Source organism: Rhinolophus sinicus, chromosome 2 (genome assembly GCF_057876585.1).
Source record: "Rhinolophus sinicus isolate RSI-liver-muscle chromosome 2, RSI-T2T, whole genome shotgun sequence".
Lineage (NCBI taxonomy): Eukaryota > Metazoa > Chordata > Mammalia > Chiroptera > Rhinolophidae > Rhinolophus > Rhinolophus sinicus.
The window spans coordinates 141,918,360-141,937,972 of NC_142502.1; the positions used below are offsets into that span (position 1 = coordinate 141,918,360).

At 33.7% G+C, this 19,613-nt stretch overlaps 1 protein-coding gene and 1 pseudogene across 1 annotated transcript in view; both read left to right on the plus strand.

Moving 5' to 3' along the window:
* PPP3R1 (protein phosphatase 3 regulatory subunit B, alpha) overlaps positions 1 to 19,613 on the plus strand; it is a 64,701-nt gene that overhangs the window by 38,886 nt on the left and 6,202 nt on the right. Inside the window, exons 3-5 of the mRNA XM_019718240.3 lie at positions 15,029 to 15,205; positions 16,272 to 16,331; positions 18,721 to 18,905. Coding sequence (XP_019573799.1) covers positions 15,029 to 15,205; positions 16,272 to 16,331; positions 18,721 to 18,905 — 422 coding nt within the window. The remainder of the gene's footprint in view (positions 1 to 15,028; positions 15,206 to 16,271; positions 16,332 to 18,720; positions 18,906 to 19,613) is intronic.
* LOC109438390 (transmembrane protein 106C pseudogene) lies at positions 16,684 to 17,864 on the plus strand (annotated as a pseudogene).

Genomic DNA, 19,613 nt, shown 5'->3' on the forward strand with positions numbered 1-19,613 from the left:
GCTTCTCAAGAGAAGAGCATCTACAATTATCTCCATTTCCGAATTTCTGCTAATTTCTTGGCCTTCTGCAATCTGGCTTTTATCCCCTGCCACTCTACTGAAAAATTATTATTAAGGTCACCTTCGTTTTATTGACGTTACCGAATTGCCGAATCTGATGGATTCAAAAAACCTGTAAAATCATTTGTGACATTTGGGGAAATTTGAGCTCTGATTATTTAACATAAAGGAATTTATTAATAATTAATTTTAGGTATATGTAATATCGTGATTTTTTAAAAAGAGTATCTTTTAGAGATAGATAAATACTGAACAGTTACAAGGAAATGATACATTTGGTATTTGCTCTAAAGTATTCGAAGTGGATGTGTAAATGAAATAAGGCTTCACGTGTATTAGTGGTCAAAGTTGAAAAGTATATGGGATTCATTATACTAGTCTCAGCCTTTGTGTTTGAAATCTTTTATTAGGTTGGTGCAAAAGTAATTAAGGTGTTCGCAGTTTTTTTTAACCTTTTAGCCCGCGACTGCTTTTACACCAACCTAATAAATTTTCTTCTTAATGAATGTAAAAATGGAGAGGGAAGTAACTAAGAGTACTATGAAGGAGAAATAATTGTTTAATTATACTTAAGTATGCCATGCGACACAGCAAGCTTTTAATAATAAAAAGTGTGGTGAATCTAATTTTCACCAATAAAAAAATTGACGTATTGACTGACAGTGAAAGTATAAGTGCAATGCCTGGCATAAAGCAAACGCTGAGTTAAGTATCTCTTGATTGAATAAGCTAGTAAGAGCTCACAGCTGGACTAGCTGTGTTGGATAGACAACTAGTTGGATAATTTTAAAGGCTGTACCGTTAGGAAAACCCAGTAGTTACCAATCACCACACTTGTTTTCATAATAACAACACATGGGCAGGCAGTATTCTAAGCATTTCACATACATTTTTAATATTTTTAATCTTCATGGTAGCCTCATGCGAAAGGTATTACTTTACCCATTGTGTATACATGAAAAAACAGAGGCAGAGAGCTTTTCAGTAACTAGCCTAAGGTCAGACAGCAGTAGGTAAAGTAACAAAGCCATGATTTGATCTCAGGAAGTCATGTTCCTGAGTCTTACTTTTAATCACAGTCCTCTTACAATAAACCTTACAAGATTAATGTTATATTTGTCTACAAGAATAACTAGGCAGAACTGAACTTGTCTAAGACAAAAGGTATTCTTGAATTTTTTTTTTTTTTTTTTTTTGTCTCAATTTAGTGTTCACTTTTTATCGAGTTAAATTATTCTAGGCCATTGTGACTTTGTTTCTGTCTGGCTAACCTGTCCAGACTATAGTGCAAATGTATTCTCTGTGCGGGAGATTTGCTCAAATTGGGACGTTAGTTGTAACTTGGCACGATAACTTGGAAAAGTGACTGTGTGAGATACTACTTTAGATAGTTTGAGCAGAGGACTAGATTGGGGCACAGTTCAAAGTATGAGTGGAAAATCAGATTCAACTATTTTTACTGTTCATAAAACCAGTATAATTCTGAATGGTTTTGACACAATTGGTAGGTATAGAGCCAATTTTGTAGACTGAATGTAGATGAAAGACTAATAGTCTTTTATCTAAAAAGATTCCTCAAATCTCTTCCATTAGAAAGTGACCCAAGAAGAGTTTGGCAGACTCTGAAGAAATGTTTCCTTTTGCATAATGAAGTATCTGTAGAAACTTTGAAGACATCTTTAACCATTAGGACACTGCTCTAATTTTAAGTAAACATTCTCATATTTAAGCAATCTTTTTCTGGTTTGAATATTTACAGGTGACTTGAAAGTATAGAGCTATTGACTTTGTGCTATTAATTTCTGCTCTCAATTAGGTTATCTCAGGGAGGTTTACGTGTTCATATTGTTAGACTAGGGTTTTTCTTTGTTTTGAAAACAAAACTTTTGAAAAAGTTAATCTAAAGTTAATTTGATTTCCTCCTTCATATCTGCATTCCTTTATGTTGCCTTTCTTAAATGGACTAGATGAACTCCAGTTTTTAAATAATGTGTGTTCTGAGGAGTAATTTCTGGTTCATCATCTCAAAAGTCTTTGGAGGAAGCCTTTTTTAATATCAATAAAAACTCAGTTTAAATGTGAACAGGCAAAAATGTTTTTAAAACATTTTATTCCTAAAGTGTCATTTATTATAAAGTAATTTTATGGTTAACTTTGAAATGGACTTGTGCATTTTTTTACTTTAGATTAAAATCCTCATAAATGTATAACATCGTTCATACTTCGTAAACAATCCCCAGCCATGATTTATCATTTACTTAGTAATTTAGTGATCTTGAATTCTAATTTATTTTACCTAGTCCATGGAGAATTACTTACATTCTGCGTTCTTTCAGTAAAGCTTTAGAGCTGAGTAATAAGGAGAGGGATGAAAGGTTTTCTGAAGTATAGTGCATGGAGTTGTTACCTTGTTTTGCTGTTACAGTACTTTTTTTTTTTAATACCTGGATTGTCTACTGTTTTCTAAATACATCAGGTTTTTAGGTAAGTAGTCTTAAGAAAAGTGAAGTGCTAGCTGTCAAATCCATACTGTCAAATTTTGATATCATGGCAGTATTTAGCAGTTTGTAGTTTTAGCAGTGAAGTCCATGACATAGTAATTTGATAGTCTACCACAAATTTGAATAATTTCGTAGCTGTTATGCAGAAATCAGTTACTTTAGCTGGTGAAAAGCCTAAATAACCATTTAGCAAAAGTATAAATTCTTGGATCTCCCTCAGAACGTTAGAGCAAAAGATATGGAAAAATATGCAAGGAAAGAAGGATGTGGGAACAAACACAGGGAGTAATAGGATCTATTACTAAAGAAATTTCAGAAACTGTATTAGATAAAATAGAGGCACAAATAGTCAGTGAAATAGTGGGTGAAAGTTTCCCTCTTCTGAAAAATCAAATCTTATGATTGAAAGAGCATTCTGACAGTCAAGTTTAGATGAAAAAAGATGTACATTAAGTCTCAACCTATTTTGTAATTTTAAATTCCAAGAGTAAAAAGAAAACCCTGAAAGCTACTAAATGGGGGTAGGTTGGTGGGGGTGAGGGGTTGGAAGCTGCCTAAAAAGAATAGTAGACTACAGGCATTGAATTTCTTAGCAGCAATAGATATTGGAAAGCAGTGGGTCAGTTCAAAGTTCTGAGTTCCTAAATCCAGAATTTATACCAGCCAAATGATTATTCAGGTGTGAGATCAAATTAAAGCCATTTACAGATATTTAGGGACCGGGAAATTTACCTTTTATAACTTCTTGAATATGTACCTACCTAGAAAAATGAAATAGAGGGTAAAGAAGGTGAAGTGAGAGCCAAGAACTAAATCTCTAAGACACAGTGGAAATCCCAGGATAACAACTATCAGGAAAATAATTGGTTCAAATAAGAGTAAGAAGCCAGAATTGTTTGTGAACAATGTCTTTAAGAAGAAAGCAAAAGCCATTCTATAAATTGTGTGCTGGACTTTCTTAATATTAAAAAGGAAGCCAATAAGGAACTAAAAAGAAGCAGAGACTGGTGTACATGTGACTTTTGTGGCAACCAGTTTGAGCTCTGGAGCAGCCGTTAAGTCAGTCTTGCATAGTTGGTGCTCAAGGAAAAGAAGACTTGAATCTGCACTTTTGTGAAAATACTACATTATTTTTTGAAAGTCGGGGGTGGTACAAAGCCAAAAGAAAAGTGCAACTAATGTGTTTAAGTGAAACATAGCACAGCATGAAATAAAGATAAGGAAAACCTGGAGAATGTTGTATAATGGGTTGGGGTTGGATTTGACTTACAAAACACTGGAAATCTTTGAGAGCCATGTCTTCTGAATAAGATGTGTTATTGACCTACACAATGTACACTTAGGTTTTTAAAAATATAACAGTATGATTTCAAAGCCAGGGTTATTAAAACAAAAATTGAAGATGTATTTTTATGATCTTAAAATACATGCTTTTTCAATAACTTACTGCCTATTTTGATTTGAACCACAATGTAGATAAACCAAAAGGAGAAAAACAACAGCAATTACAAACACCTTCATCAGGGAAACCAGTAATATACAAGTTGGGGAACATCTTAGAAATATGTTTCAATTATTATCTACCTGGAGTCGGAACATTTATATTGTTTCCTTTTCTCCACACTTCATCCAAAAATGCAAGTTGAGGAACAGTAATGTTTACTATCTCTTAGCCTAAGCTTCTGTGCTAACTCTTCAGATGGAACTAATGTAGCAAAAGCAATTAAAAAGTATTTCAAGAAATCTTGTAACCCATTTTTGCTATTAAGCTTTACAGCATTGATCAGCTTAACTCTCTGGGTCTGTTTCTCATCTTGAGTTTTTCATCTCCAAGGTTTCTTCCAACCCTTTATATTACATGGCTTTTCTGTGACAGATTTTCTTAAGTTTAATGAGCTCTGAAAATAATTCTAAGAATGTATTTTTAGGGATTGTTATAAGCTTCTTTTGTGACATCTTTGGACAACATTCATTTGCCTGAGTGAGTTCTGGTATGGTGGGTCATTTTTGGCTATATCTTTTATATAAAATAAAAGTAAGTTAGTGGTACATACTATTCATGTTTTGAAGGAACGTTCTACATGTTTCCCCAAAAATAAGACCTAGCTGGACAGTCAGCTCTAATGTGTCTTTTGGAGCAAAAATTAATATAAGACCCAGTCTTATTTTTCTATAAGACCAGGTATAATATATAATATAACATATATAATATAATATAATATAATATAATATAATATAATATAATATAATATAATATAATATATAATATACCGGGTCTTATTTTCCTATAACATAATGCTGGGTCTTATATAATATGAGACTGTGTCTTATATTAATTTTTGCTCCAAAAGATGCATTAGAGTTGATTGTCTGGCTAGGTCTTATTTTCGGGGAAACATGGTAGAAGAAAGAAAACATAATTACTATAATAATATCAGTAATGAAAACTGAAATCACTAGAGATCCCGCAGATGTTAAAAAGATAAAAGGGAATGTCAAGAATAATTTTATACCAATAAATTCTACATTTAGGTTAAATAGTCAAATTCCTTGACAAACAAATATCTAAAACCGACAAAAAAGTAGAAAATGTTAATAGTGTGATGTCTATTAATGAAATTGAATCCTTATTTTAAAATGTTTTCACAAAGAAAACTCCAGGGCCAGATGGCTTTACTAGTAAATTCTAGCAAACATTTAATGAAAAAATATACCAATCATAATCCAGATTCCTTCAGAAAATAGGAGCTAGCATTATACTGAGCAATACCAACATTTGTAGAAAACTATAGACCGATACTCACCATGAATATATATGCAAAAATCCTTAAATATTTGTAAGTAAGATCCAGCAGTATGTAACAAGGACAATAAAACATGACCGTGTGGAGTTTGTCCCAGGAGTATGATTTTAACTAAAAATGCAATTAGTGTAATTCATTCTATTGACAGAATAAAAGAGAAAAAAACCCAAATCTTCTCGATAGATGTAGCAAAGTGTTTGACAAAATTTAGTACTCATTTGTGATTAATACTCTTAGCAAATTAGGAATAGAAGGGAATTTCCTTAATCTGATAAAGGGCACCTACTAAAAAGTCTACAGGTAACATCATACTTAACGATAAAAGGTAATGTTTTCCACCTAAGATTGGAGGAAAAAAGCATAGTTTTTCACTCTGACCAATTGCAGTCAAAATTGTACTAGAAATCCTAGTTAGGACAGTAAGTCCAGGAAAAAAAAAAAAAAAAGCATTCTGATTGGAAAGGCAAGAGTAAAATAATCTTCATTCTCAGATGACATGGTTTTATATATAGCAAATCCTAAATTACTAGAAATATAACAATAAGTGAATTTAGTAAGATTGTAGGATACAAGGACAATATGTAGTAATCAGTGGAATTTCTGTATCATTGTAGTGAACAATTAAAAAAAATGAAATTTACAAAAGTACCATTTATAATAGAATGAAAACATGAGTTGTTCGGGTATAAATATAACCAAGTATATGTAAGATCTGTATACTGAACTATGAAATATAAAACATCACTGAGAGAAACGTAAGGATACCTAAATAAATGGAGAGAGTTAACCACATTCATAGATTGGAAGACTCATTGATAGTGTTACCAGTTCTACTCAGATCTGTAGATTCAAGACCATCTCAGTCATATTCTCAGCAGGTTTTTTTGTAAAAATTATCAAACTAATTGTTAATCCCATGTGGAAACACACAGGTCTTAGAAAAGCCAGAACAATTTTGAAAAAGAACAACAAAATACGAGGACAGTGCTCCCTGCTTTAAAGATTTTCTATAAAATGTAAGACTGATATTGGCATAAGATAGACAAATCAATGGAACAAAGAGGGTATAAACATATATACATACATATTAATATATATGTGATTTAAGTTTTTTTAATTGAAATATATTTGGCACATAACATTGTATAAATTTAAGATGTACAGCATGTTAATTTGTATAGTTGACTGATTTTTGACAAAAGCTTAAAAGATGCCATTGGAAGAGGAGTCTTTTCAACAAAATAGCTATATTTTTATATGGAATAAAACTTCTACCCTTACTTATACCATGTACAAAAAATAACGTGTCATAGATTTAAACATAAAAGTTAAAAATGTGGAACTTCTAGAAGAAAACATGAGAGAAAATTCTTCACAACCAAACCAGCATAGGCAAAGACTTTTAGTACACATAAAACACAATCATAGAAGAAAAAAATGAATTTCATCAAAATTGACATTCTTTTGCTCTTCTGAAAAACACCTATGAAAAAGCAATTTAAAGACTGGGAGAAAATACTTGAAATATCTGCATCTAACAAAGGATTTACATCAATATACAGAGATCATCTCAGAACTCTTTTAAGACAACGCAGTTTTAAAAAGGGTAAAAAATTTGGTCATTTCACAAATGACGATATATGAATTGCCAATAATGACGTGAAAAAGATGCTCAAGATCATTAATCCTCAGAGAAACACCAATTAAATTATAACCATATACTGCTACCACCCACTAGAATGGATAAACTTAAAAAGACTGATAATATCACGTATTGACGAGGATGTGGAGCTCCTGGAATTCTCATATCGCTGATGGGAGCGTAAAATGGTACATCATTTTGGAAAACTTTGTTTCTGAAAGTTAAGATATCCTTACCTTATGATCCAGCAATTCCTTGAAAACATTTGTTTACCAAAAGACTTAATAATGAGTATTCTAAGCAGTTTTATTCCCAGTTGTCCCAAACAGGAAACAAGAATGTCTATTAACAAATGGATATATAAACAAATAATGGTGTAACCATACAGTGGACTAATATGACTCCACAATAAAAAGGAACAAACTACTGACATGAAACAACTTGGATTAAGGTCAATACTTGATGAGAAAAAGAAGGTAGACATAAGAGTACATACTGTATGATCTCATTTATATGAAATTCTAGACACAATTTAGTTAAAGCAGAACAGTGGTTGCATAGGGTCAGTGGGGAGCGAGGTGGGTGATTGACTGCAAACAACGCAAGGGGACATTTTGGGCTGATGAAAATGGGCTTTTATCTTGGTAGTGATGTGTATATAGGTGTACACATTTGTCAACCTATAGAACTGTATATTTAATGCATTGTTGGAATGTTATTTTTCACGGTTGCATTAAAATTTCTTTTTAGTGTCTTGATTACAACTTGATAATTATTTTGTTGGTGCTTATGTCTAGCTTTTACGTATTTGACAGTTACTTAATTTTTAAAGTATGTAAGAATTATAATCTAAAAACACCAAAAGTACGCATTGATTCTTGCATTAGAAAATTACAATGTACCCCTGAAATCTAGAACTTTTAAGTGAATGAAAATTTTTCATTTGTAAAAAAAAACAAAAAAAAAAAACACCCAGCACAAATGTGTGTGACTGTGTCCATATTTCATAATGTACTTTTTCGATATAATAATGATGGTAGGGTGCTTTCTTTCTTCTGTTCTGTTGTCAAACTATTCTGTGCAGAATATTAAACTGCTAGTCTATACGCAGGGTCATTATAAAAGTTGGGATTTTTTTTGATGCTATTTATGGTTTTATTTGTGACTGTCTCTACTGCGCCCCCTGGTGGTTTTTACTTCTTATTGGGGTAACATGAAAATACTGTCATTACATTACTTTTGTAAGACAAATTTTACAAAAGATTTTTAGTCTTTATGTTGAAATACTACCCAGTAGCTTCTTTTGACAACACTGTAAAGCTTTATGCTTGTGGTAATCGTTACAAGAGTTAGTGCATGTTTCTCCATGGGTAACTTTATCATGTCTGATGGCTCTTTCCAGAATACCTCTGAAGTACAAATTCTGAGATCCCTTATTAGAGTAATGTTTCCTAATAGCTTTCATTCTAAAGTTAGTTCTAAATATCCTGCCGTACAAAAGAGATTAGGGAATTTCTTTTTAGAAATATTATGTATACTCAGAAATATTATGTAGATTTAGAAATACTACATCTACTGGAACATTTTATGGTGCCAGAAATTAAGGAAGTGTTCAAAATGGGGATTGTTGAAAGGTCTCACATGAGCCAACCTGAGGTAATACCTGAAGACCAAAGATGGAACAATTTGACTAACAAATGATATTAATTGGATTTTAACCCATAGGATAAAATAAATATCCATGAACTAATGTTGATGTGTATAATTGAATAAAGAAATACATTGGGAGAAAGGACAGTTTTTTTTTTTTTTTAAAAAACAGGAGCATTTCATTAATGTAAAAGAAAAGAGGGAAAATGGAAGTCATTATTAGGCAAATACTACAGTAATAAAATCTTGTAGACAAGACCCACTGGTGTATGCTAAAATTAGGTCAGAGTTTTAGGAGAATAGGATATTGGCATAGTCTCAAAGTATCCGCTCCACCCCCAGTTATTTTTTCATGCAAAGGGAAAGATTGTAGATTTATAGTGGAGAAATTTGGCGGACGTACCTTGGCCAAGTGATCAAAGTTAACATCACGAATAAAAAGACATGTTGACATCAGGAATTCCTTGATATGATGTGCAGAAAAGGACACATCATCATTTCTTTCGTATTCTTGCCCCCAAATGCCCAAATTCATTCTAATTATGAGAAAACATCAGCAAGCTCAAACTGAGGGACATTTTACAAAATACTGGATCAGAAGTTCATGGTCATGAAAGACAAGGAAAAAATTAGGAGCTGTCACAAATTGGAGGGTTTGAAAAGACTTGCTTTATTTTGTTTTTGTTGTTAAATCATTAATAGACGAATAGGTTGTAAATTATTTATAAAGTGGCTATTAAAAGAATTTCCTGAAGGAGCAATAGTCTTGTGGCTGTTAACTACTACACAATTACTGGGAATTGGCTAAAATGTAAGGAAAGTTTATTTGTCTACCATTCTGCTTATTTATTTTCCTTTTGATTCTGAGAAACTTCACTATAACCTGAAAGAAATTAGACTTCAAATTGTTTTTACTTTTAACCCTAACAATGGAGTAGCAGCTTGGTGTATTAGATTGGTGCAAAAGTAATCATGGTTTTTGCAATTATTTTTAACCTTTTAAACTGCAATTACTTTTGCACCAACCTAATAAATGTAGTAGTAACAGTGCTTTAAAAGCCAGAGACTAGATCTCTTCTCTACTATTTTGGAATCTCTCGTATTCATTTTACTAAATGAGAAAAATATATATAATAAAGGGAGATGGTTATGTTTCTTCATCTGAGAGGGTGGTGACTGAATAGTCAACCTTCTATCTCTATTAATATTATATTGCTCTAGTATTAACACACATATGTCCAGTTGAAAATATATACTAAATTTACTGTAGCAACATGAGCTCTCTAAAAGCAAGGTCTTAATTATTTTATGTGGTGATATTAGATTCTTGAAATTACTTGTTGAAATAAGTAACCATCTAGATTTTACACTTACCCCTGAATATACCCAGGGTGGGTAAATTCTCAACAGTTTAATTTGGTGTTTTCTGTATAAGCAATTCATCAGTTCCTTGTTAATAACTTTATATTTCATAAACTCAAACTAAAAGATCTAAGTTTTTAATCCTTTGCTTAAATTTTAGATAATATATATGTCATATGTGATTTGATGAGATTAATACTTTGAATAATAGAATTTAAATTGAATATGTAGGTATTTTCAACTATTAAAAAAGTCCTCCCAAAGGAATCCTTACAAAAAGAAAAAAATCACAACTTGGCAAAACATATGAAAAAGAGTATCTGAGTCACAAGATGAGTCAAGAAGGTGTGTTTTGTTTTTTTGTTTTTTGTGGGTTTTTTTGTCCATCTGTTTTAAGGACGTATGATCCAGAGCAGTAGGAAAAATGTTTGATGACAATTGGTGCCAAAAGTTGGAATTTGTTCATATTTAACTTTTACTCAGTGAAGATCTGAGACATTTAATGGTGCTGCCAAAATGGGTTTTATCTATTTCAGAGATCTGTGTCTAATTTGTAGGAGATTGGTAAATGCTGATATTTCAAGAACTGGGACCTGTTTCGTACTTTAGGATATGTTTAATCCTTAAACACTTCTAGGCAAGTGGAAGTGCTGAATAACTGCTTCTCTCTGGTGACAGTAACAACCAAATAAGTTACTTTGTTCCATATCTAAAAGAAACAGTTTTACCATTTGTTTTTGAAAACTAACTTTGTTAGATCTTGTCTTTAAAATATATTCATGGCATTGCCTTTCAAGCTAGCCATTTTAAAATATAATTATTTAGGTACAGAATTCCTTCAGTGCTCAACTAGCCCCAACTGGATAATAAATACTGAGTAATCTAGTCTGTGTCTTATCATAATCCAAGCAGGAAGGAAGGGACTGAAAGGAGAAATAAATGAGTAGTTGGAGAATAGATACTGCCATCTTTCAAACTACACTGACTTCTTAAGCTCAAAGTAAGTTTTGGCTGCATGGGGTATGAGAGAATGATGATGATGAATAGAAGATTAGAAGAAGCTTGTTTCCTCCAAGGGGCTTTTTAAAAAGCCAGTTATTGTCAAGTTAAAGTGTGATCACTGGCACATAGCTTTGCCTTTGAGGAAGGTTTAAACTAGTCATTTAAAACAGGTATCAACTAGTTTATAGTATTTCATAAGATGTTTAAAGCAAAAGGAAGTAAATGGATTTTAAATGTTGCTTTAAGGGCTTTTGCCAGAGAGAGAGTTAATGATACTCATAACCACAGGACATACAGTTAATAGCACCCCCTCCCCTTTTTAATCAGAAAAATTGATAGGGCTTTCGTAAATGGAGAGTTCAGGGAAGGACATCCCAGCAGAGGGTTTATAAGGGAATGGTGGCATGAAATTTATGCTGTTGAAGAATAGTGCCAAGAGCATTGTAGCTAAAGTAAAAGTAATGGGGAAGAGAAAGATGGAAACTTAAATGGAGGCTAAATATTGATGTCAAGAACTCTAGACTTTTTATCCTGTTTGCGTTAGGAAGCCATTAGAAATTTTTAAACACAAGAGCTAGCAATTTGGCGGAATAATGCCTTTTAGAAAGATTACTATTGATAGTGTAAAGAAGGATGGATTGAACAAAGTATATTTGACGATTTATGATTCATCTTTATTATATTGATATTTTTAATATTCCTTATTCATAAGGAATATTCCTTATTCATAAGGATATTCTTAATATTCCTTATTCATTCAAGACTATGGAATGCTGTCTTCTGGATTAATGGGGTTTTCTAGGTAATTGAAATATAATCCTTCAAGCACCTCAGTTTCAGTTTCATGATGTAACTTTCTAAACTGTTATTTATGTCCCCGCCTCAGTAAATGGAATCTGACAGTTTCCATAAATATTATGGTACTACATGTCTGCCTTCCCTCTTTTCCATTAGTAGTATACTCTAGCGCTATTGTTAAACGAAATGACCCTTTTTTGTCCATATAGTGTTTGTAGAGACATTGTTGTTCCTTTTCCACTTGTAATCTGTAGTCATCCATTTTGTTCATTTTCCTCATCACCTTTTGTGATCTGTTGTTGTAAACTAAGGCAAAACTGAAGATTGCTAGAAGAAAGTAATCCTTGGTATGTATGTAAAATTAAGGCAAGCATGGAGAGAGAGGGTAGCTTTCAGCAACATCTATGAACTTTGAGAAACTGTTCTGAAAGGTTTGCCAATTGGTGTTTGGTTAGATAAGTAGAGTTTTACTATAAATATTGGTGGCATTTTGATCAATATGTTTTAAATCTGAAACACTTAGAATTAATACTCATTTAAAACATTTATTGAGCGCTTGATATATGCAGTATACAGAACACTGAAGAGAAAGTCATGAACTCTGCCCTGAGGAGGGGGAAACATGTAGACAAATAAATGAAAAGCATTTGTGGGACTTAATTTATTATTAAGTTTGTTCCCTCCAAGAATAAGGATATCTAATTTAATTATGGAGAATTGGAAAATAAGGTTGATTTGAACAGTCTGCTTTTATCTGCAGTAAAGAAGGAATACTTTTTAATAGAGGGGTACAATGCTCTAAGAAATTGATGTGTTCATGAAGTGTATATTTTAAATTTTGATTGGATTATTATAAATACATGTGTGTTGTGCTATTTAAAGCATTGTTTATGTGAATCATTAATATAAAGGAATTTCTGCTATAATACAACATGTATTTCTGAAAAACCGCACGTGCTGCAAAATGACATGTCTGGGAAAAGTATGGGTACAGCAGACCACTCCTTACGCAACTTTGTAACAGAGTAGTAACAAAAACCAATTTGATATTTAAAATACTAGCACAAGTTAGTTCTGTCATTTGTATCATGCACCCTGTCTGTTTACTTGCGAGCCTTAAGCTGGGGCTTGTGCTTCCTATTTTTGAGGAACAGGTTTTTGAGGGCATCTGCCTCAGCAGAAACTAATTTTGTAAAAATTAAATAATGAGCCAGGGTATAGTCATCTTTGCTAATTGCTTTTTTTGGGGTGGGGGCTGACATGTGGAGGAGAGTGGTGGTAGACAAGAGAAATTGTCTTTGCAGCTTGTTCATTTGCGCCCTTAGTTTTCACCAGATAACAATGTTGAAAAGTGTCAGGGTTCTTGAAACCACTAAACTGGATGTTATTTTCTCTAATGGGAGGCATTTGTTGTTTTCACTTTTTCTTAAGGTTTTCATATTTTATTAAGACTTTCTCTTTAATTGGAGTAAACTTGCCCAGAAAACCCCTGTGAACCAATGACATTTCTGTGCTCTATTGACATCTCTTCCTTCTTTATCAATTGCATATGAACTAATTCATATTAGAGCAGCATCTTGTCGTTGTACATTCTGTACTTTAATAGTGCAGGTAATTAATAGTTCTTACCATTTTAACACTGTATGTTTAAGTTTTTAAAATATATACTTTGCCTTTTTCTTACAATGAGGCTGTCATATATTTGAACTTTCAAAACAGTTTATAATGTCAGCCTCTAATATTGTGGACCATAATACATATGAGGTCGGACAACTAAGTTCGCTAACTCATCCTAGAAAAAGTGCTACTCATTGCTGAATGTCACTATGGTCACCTTCAAAATACTCCCCTTGGGAAGCTATGCACCGATGCCAGCGTCTAGTCACCATTCAAAGCAATTTTGGAACTAATTTTCTGGAATTGCCATCAGAGCTGTCGTCGTATTTCCCTTGATGTCCTGAATGTGTCATCAAAATGTCTTCCTTTCAATATTTCCTTTATCTTCGGGAAGAAAGAAGTCACTGGGGTCAGATCAGGTGAGTAAGGAGGGTGTTCCAATACAGTGATTTGTTTACTGGCTAAAAACTCCCTCACAGACAGTGCCGTGTGAGCTGGTGCGTTGTTGTGATGCAAGAGCCATGAATTGTTGGCGACAAGTTCAGGTTGTCTAACTTTTTCATGCAGCCTTTTCAGCACTTCCAAATAGTAAACTTGGTTTACTGTGTAGTTGGTACAAATTCATAATGAATAATCCCTCTGATATCAAAAAAGGTTAGCAACATTGTTGCACCAAGTTCACGAACTTAATTGTCACGCTGTCGTGTGTACATAATACATGAGCATAATACTTCTGGGCAATATAACATTTGACTTGTTGATTTTTTATTGAAAAGTTCATGATTGCATTTAATTTTTATATATTTGTTTATTTCTGTTAATCCACGATCAAAATTATGTGTGAGTCTGATTTTTAAAGGAATGAAAAAAATAATATAATTTAGAAGAAAATGAAGACACCTTTTCAAGAATGTATATAAGAGACCAGATACTGAATTTTTATAGAGTAGTTATAAACTAATGCAAACATTTTTAAGTTGTTTGGTTTTTCTCCTTTGGAGCATTGAAAAGTGAATTTTGTTAGCCATGGGGTTTTTGTGTGTGTGTTAAAAAAAGCCAAAGCTGTGTTTTATTTGCTAATATTTGCAAAGAATATCTTTGGAAACATATTTAAGAAACTAGCAACATTGCCTCTAAAGAGGGGAATTGGATATCTACAGGGTGGGGTGGGAGGGGGGCTTTGAATTTTAGAACAATGTTCAAATTTTGAACCATGAACTATTAGGAATAAAGTAAATTCAAATTTAAAAAGAAGTGAAAATCAAGGTGCTTTGGTGCAGAGCGCAGATAGGTTTGGCCTGCCTGTTAGGAACCACGTGACTTCCACGGTCAGCTTAGCATTGTCAATCCCATTGTAATATCTTGGTGTGCTCAGCACACCGTTGGTTGTATGTTATGGCAGGTGCAGACGAACAAAAGGGTAACCAAACAAAATATTTATGGTGTACTTTTTCTGTTATAAGGAATTAATCATCAGTATATATAACTTAATTAAATTGGAAATTAAACTATTGGTTAACTGCTGGATTTTTGTCTACAATTTTCATAAAGTCATTTTGTAAATATTGCTATATCTTTTTGTTTGCTTTTAGTTGATGCTGATGAAATTAAAAGGCTAGGGAAGAGATTTAAGAAGCTTGATTTGGACAATTCTGGTTCTTTGAGTGTGGAAGAGTTCATGTCTCTGCCGGAGTTACAACAGAATCCTTTAGTACAGCGAGTAATAGATATATTCGACACAGATGGGAATGGAGAAGTAGACTTTAAAGGTAAGAAAGTAGTTTTTTAACATCACAAGTTAGTATGAGTAGTCTTACAACTATATATACAAAAGTGTTTGAAAAACTTATTTTCCTTAACTGTTTTTATATTATTGGTGATCTTACAATAATAGCATATGTTAAAATCTGTGGTATATGACCTTAATGAACTAGTATCATTTATTTTTTGGATCATAAATGATCAAATTGTCTTTATAAAGTACTTAAAAAATGAGATTTAGTATTTCCTTTGTTTTTAGAAACTTAGTCTTTAGGGAAACTTACAACACTAGCTGCATTTTTTAAAACTTTTTTTTTTAAAGAATGCAATACTAAGCAATAAAAAATAAACTGTAGTAATAAGGATATGAGCAGTATAGAAAGGATTCATTTATTTTAGTCTATTTTAGATTTGTTAGATTTTAAATTTTACAAAGACTCAATAGTGTTTGCTGATATTAATTTGATACATAATTTTATACTTGATTCTGTACTTCAAAGTAAATATTTCATTTCACTGGGCAATCAACAGATTTGTTATTTTAGTTTCAGGAACTGAATTATAAATGAAGGTATCTAAAACTGATTTTGATTTAATGTTTAGAAGCCAATGAATAAAAATGATTATTTTCATGAAATTTCCAATAGTTTATTTAAATAATCCTGAATTTTGGGACCAGAAATCCAAAATTGTTTTTGTTCTGGCAAAACCATATATAATCCTTTCTTAAAGCCCCTTTTTATTATAATATTCCAAGAAGAAAGAGTTAAATAAATAGCTTGAAGAATATGTTTTTGAGTATTATGCTTTGTGGTACTTCATAAATATTTGTTCAAATTGATTTGACATTAGGGAACTCCAATTTCAAATTTAAAACATATGTAGAACCTTATTTGTTGAAGTTTCAAATTTGGCATTTTCAGCTTTAAACACTGCTATGTAATATTTTCTTTTGCAGCAAGAAAATAAAATTTTGTGGGTCTGTAAGTTTTTGTGTGTGTATTGGGTATATGTTGCTTACCTATATAAAAAATTGGAACTTCTGATTTGTAAACATTTTCTGTTCTTATTCAGAATTCATTGAGGGTGTATCTCAGTTCAGTGTCAAAGGCGATAAGGAACAGAAGTTGAGGTGTAAGTATTTTTCTTCACTGTGTTTATCTTCTCTCTTATACCACCAATTAGTACCCCAAACTGCATTATAACCGCCTCTTAAAAATATTCTAAAAGATGTCTTTTATTCTAGATCCTTAGTGGACATAATAAAAATTTTATATTCTGGAGAAAATCCTTTTAGGACATTTGTAACTAATATTTTCTAACAATGTGTCATTGTTACGTTTTAGTTGGATAGAAGGAAAACAGAGTTTCCTTCTACTGAAACCAACTATATAAACTACAAGACTTGATAAGAGACTTTCTAATGAAAGTGGGAAGAAACGTACTAGTGTGCTTAGGGTAACTTAGTTTGCACACATTCTTTTCAGAGATACTTAACCAGAAGTTCCACTGTTTTGGTTTATGTAGGCAGCCCTTTAAAATTATTCAACTCTTGGCCATTGGGTGCATGCACACCGAGTGCGGGCTGGACCCAAGAGGCAGGACATGACAAAGGTGGCCCGGCCTGGCCATGGAGTCCCAGCATCCCATCTCTGCTGATCCCCCTTCCTACAAGGGAAGAAAGATGACAGGGAGGATTTACCAGATGAATAGGAGCAGGAAGAAGCCATTGCCCACTTCCTAATGTGGAGTCCACCAGGAGGGACAGCATCACAAGTCTCATGTGCACAGGGACAGGTTACGTGCCAATAAGGGGGTGGCTTTGCTCCCACACAGTGATGAGTGATTGTGCCCTCAGAGAACTAAGCAGTATGTCCTCCTGTGTGTCCCCTGGCATTCGGTTTGTGGTTTTCTTCCTGTTTCCACATTCAGTCCTGTGGATGATGACGTAGCAGAATGGTGAAACTCACATTTCATAAGCAGGACTTCCTGGTAATCCTCGCAGTCAGGGCCGCCCTGAGAACCAGGAACTCCAGCTTCTACTCTGGCAGTGACCAGCCTGTCCAGACAGGGTCAGTACATGAACACAGTGGTTGGGTCATAGGTGACAGCTAACGTCTCCCTCATTTCACCTCGGAATGAGCAACTGGTGAATTGTACGATGCAGGCTGAGATGGGAGAGCCGTTGTCCTGTGTGTACTCTGTGCATTACCTGATATCCAGGTGCACAGCATAGTGATCTTCATGAGAACTTCAGTGAAGATGTCGTACATTGGCCACATGACCCAGCGCTCCTGGGAGACACATCACTGTGTATTGTGCAGCAAAATCCATAGGTGTTTAGAAACTGCTGTTGGTTCTTCCATGGCAGCACCTGTCAGAAGAGACACAGCATCTGTTCCCAGCGCCCGAGTTCCATACCTCCCCCAGGTGGGAGAAGTTCTTTTAATCTCTAGCAAACATCCTCCTGCCACTTGGAAGGAAAAAACCCCTCTGTGGCACCATTTCTATTTCTCTATTTCACTGGGCAGCAGCATCACTACCCAGTGCCCGGCCTATGCCCAGCAAATAGTAGGCACTCAAAGAAGGTTTGAAGAATTTAATTCAGATGTTTTCAGCCGTTCTTTGGAGCATTATAAATTGAAAGCATACCGTCGCACTCTGTAAAACCATAGAGTGACACAGAGATAAGACTGTTAGTGCAGCTGCACAGCTGTTATCAGGGCCTCATCTGCACAGAAGAGGCAGCAGGGAGAGAACATTTCGGATACATAAAAGAAGAAAGCACAGACCATTCAATACCTGAAATTTTTTCATGTACTCCCAAATGCCTAGACTTGGGGAAAAAAAAAAAAAAAAAAAAAAAGGCAAAACTTTGTTGCCTATAGAAAGTTACAGTTGTTTTTACCAAGTGTCTATGTGGTATTTGATTTACCCTTCATCCACTGACTGGAACATACATTGGGGATTAGGTAGAATAGTAGAATAATAAACCCTGCTTTTGACACATGCATACATACATACATACATACATAAAATTATTCAACTCTTAACTAGAGAGACATTCAGTAACCGGTCTCTGAGGCACAGGATATATGCAAATATCCTTTGCAAATGAACTCTATATAAATGAGAATAATAGTAATAGCAGTTGTTATCTTTTGTTGAGCTTTTACCACGTATTAGGTAATGTTCTAAGCAATTTACATATATTATCTCATTCAGTGCTCTAAAGAACATGGGAGGTAGGAACTGTTATTAGCCTCAGTTTTACATGTGCAGAAATTAAAACCTTAGCGAGGTTAAATAACTTACTCTAGGCCCAACCACTCTGACTCCATAGCCCATACTCTTAACCATGTTAAACTGCACCTAAGGCAACATCTATATGTGAAAAGGAGCAATCCTCGTAGTTACAATTCTAAATATTTGACAAATTACCATTTTTTTTCTTATTGACAGTATTCACTTGTGATTGCCTGATACTTGCCATTGATTTTTCCGTACTCTTTTTTTTTTTTAGTTGCTTTCCGTATCTACGACATGGATAAAGATGGCTATATTTCCAATGGGGAACTCTTCCAGGTGCTGAAGATGATGGTGGGGAACAATCTGAAAGATACACAATTACAGCAAATTGTAGACAAAACCATAATAAATGCAGATAAGGATGGAGATGGAAGAATATCCTTTGAAGAATTCTGTGCTGTAAGTACAAAAGAGCTGGTTCTTCATTAGTCATATTTTTAAAATCACTTGATAGAGAATTGTTTATAGTTACTTTGCTCTAGAAATTTATATTTGATTTTGCCTAACAGTCCCATTCAGAGTTCTGCAATTTTTTGTTGTAATTATTAATAAATAATGTTTCGCAAAAATCAATATTCTCAGTGATTGATAAAACGCCACAAGAATTGTACTAGTAACTTTTTACTTATTATTGGTAGTCCCGCAAATAACAACTAGGTTATATTCTTAAGGTTCATTTAAAAATAAACATGCTCGAAAGTACTTTTGTGGAAATTTGAGTTCATGAGTTTCAGCTAGGAATCCAGAAGCTTGGTTTGCACAAATGGAGTCCCTGTCCATTGTAAACTCACCAGCGAGGCAATGTAAATGGTGGTGTCTGCTCCCATTCTTTTCCGAGCTATTGGTGGGTAGTTTTGTGTTGTGAGGCAAAAGATCTGCGGAGGTGGGGACGAATTGTGGGGAGTCCTAGAAAATAACTAGGTGGGAACTGAGGAAACGGCTTAGCTGTTAGTTTACTGCCTTTCTTCAGTAGATCCAGGGATTGGCCACCACTCGTTGCTTCCAAATAGGAACATAACCACCCAGCTTTTCTACTTGGGCCTTAAAGCAAAGACGTTAGCTTTTTAATGAGTTATAAAGAGTTTTAACTGCAAGCTAGAAATAATA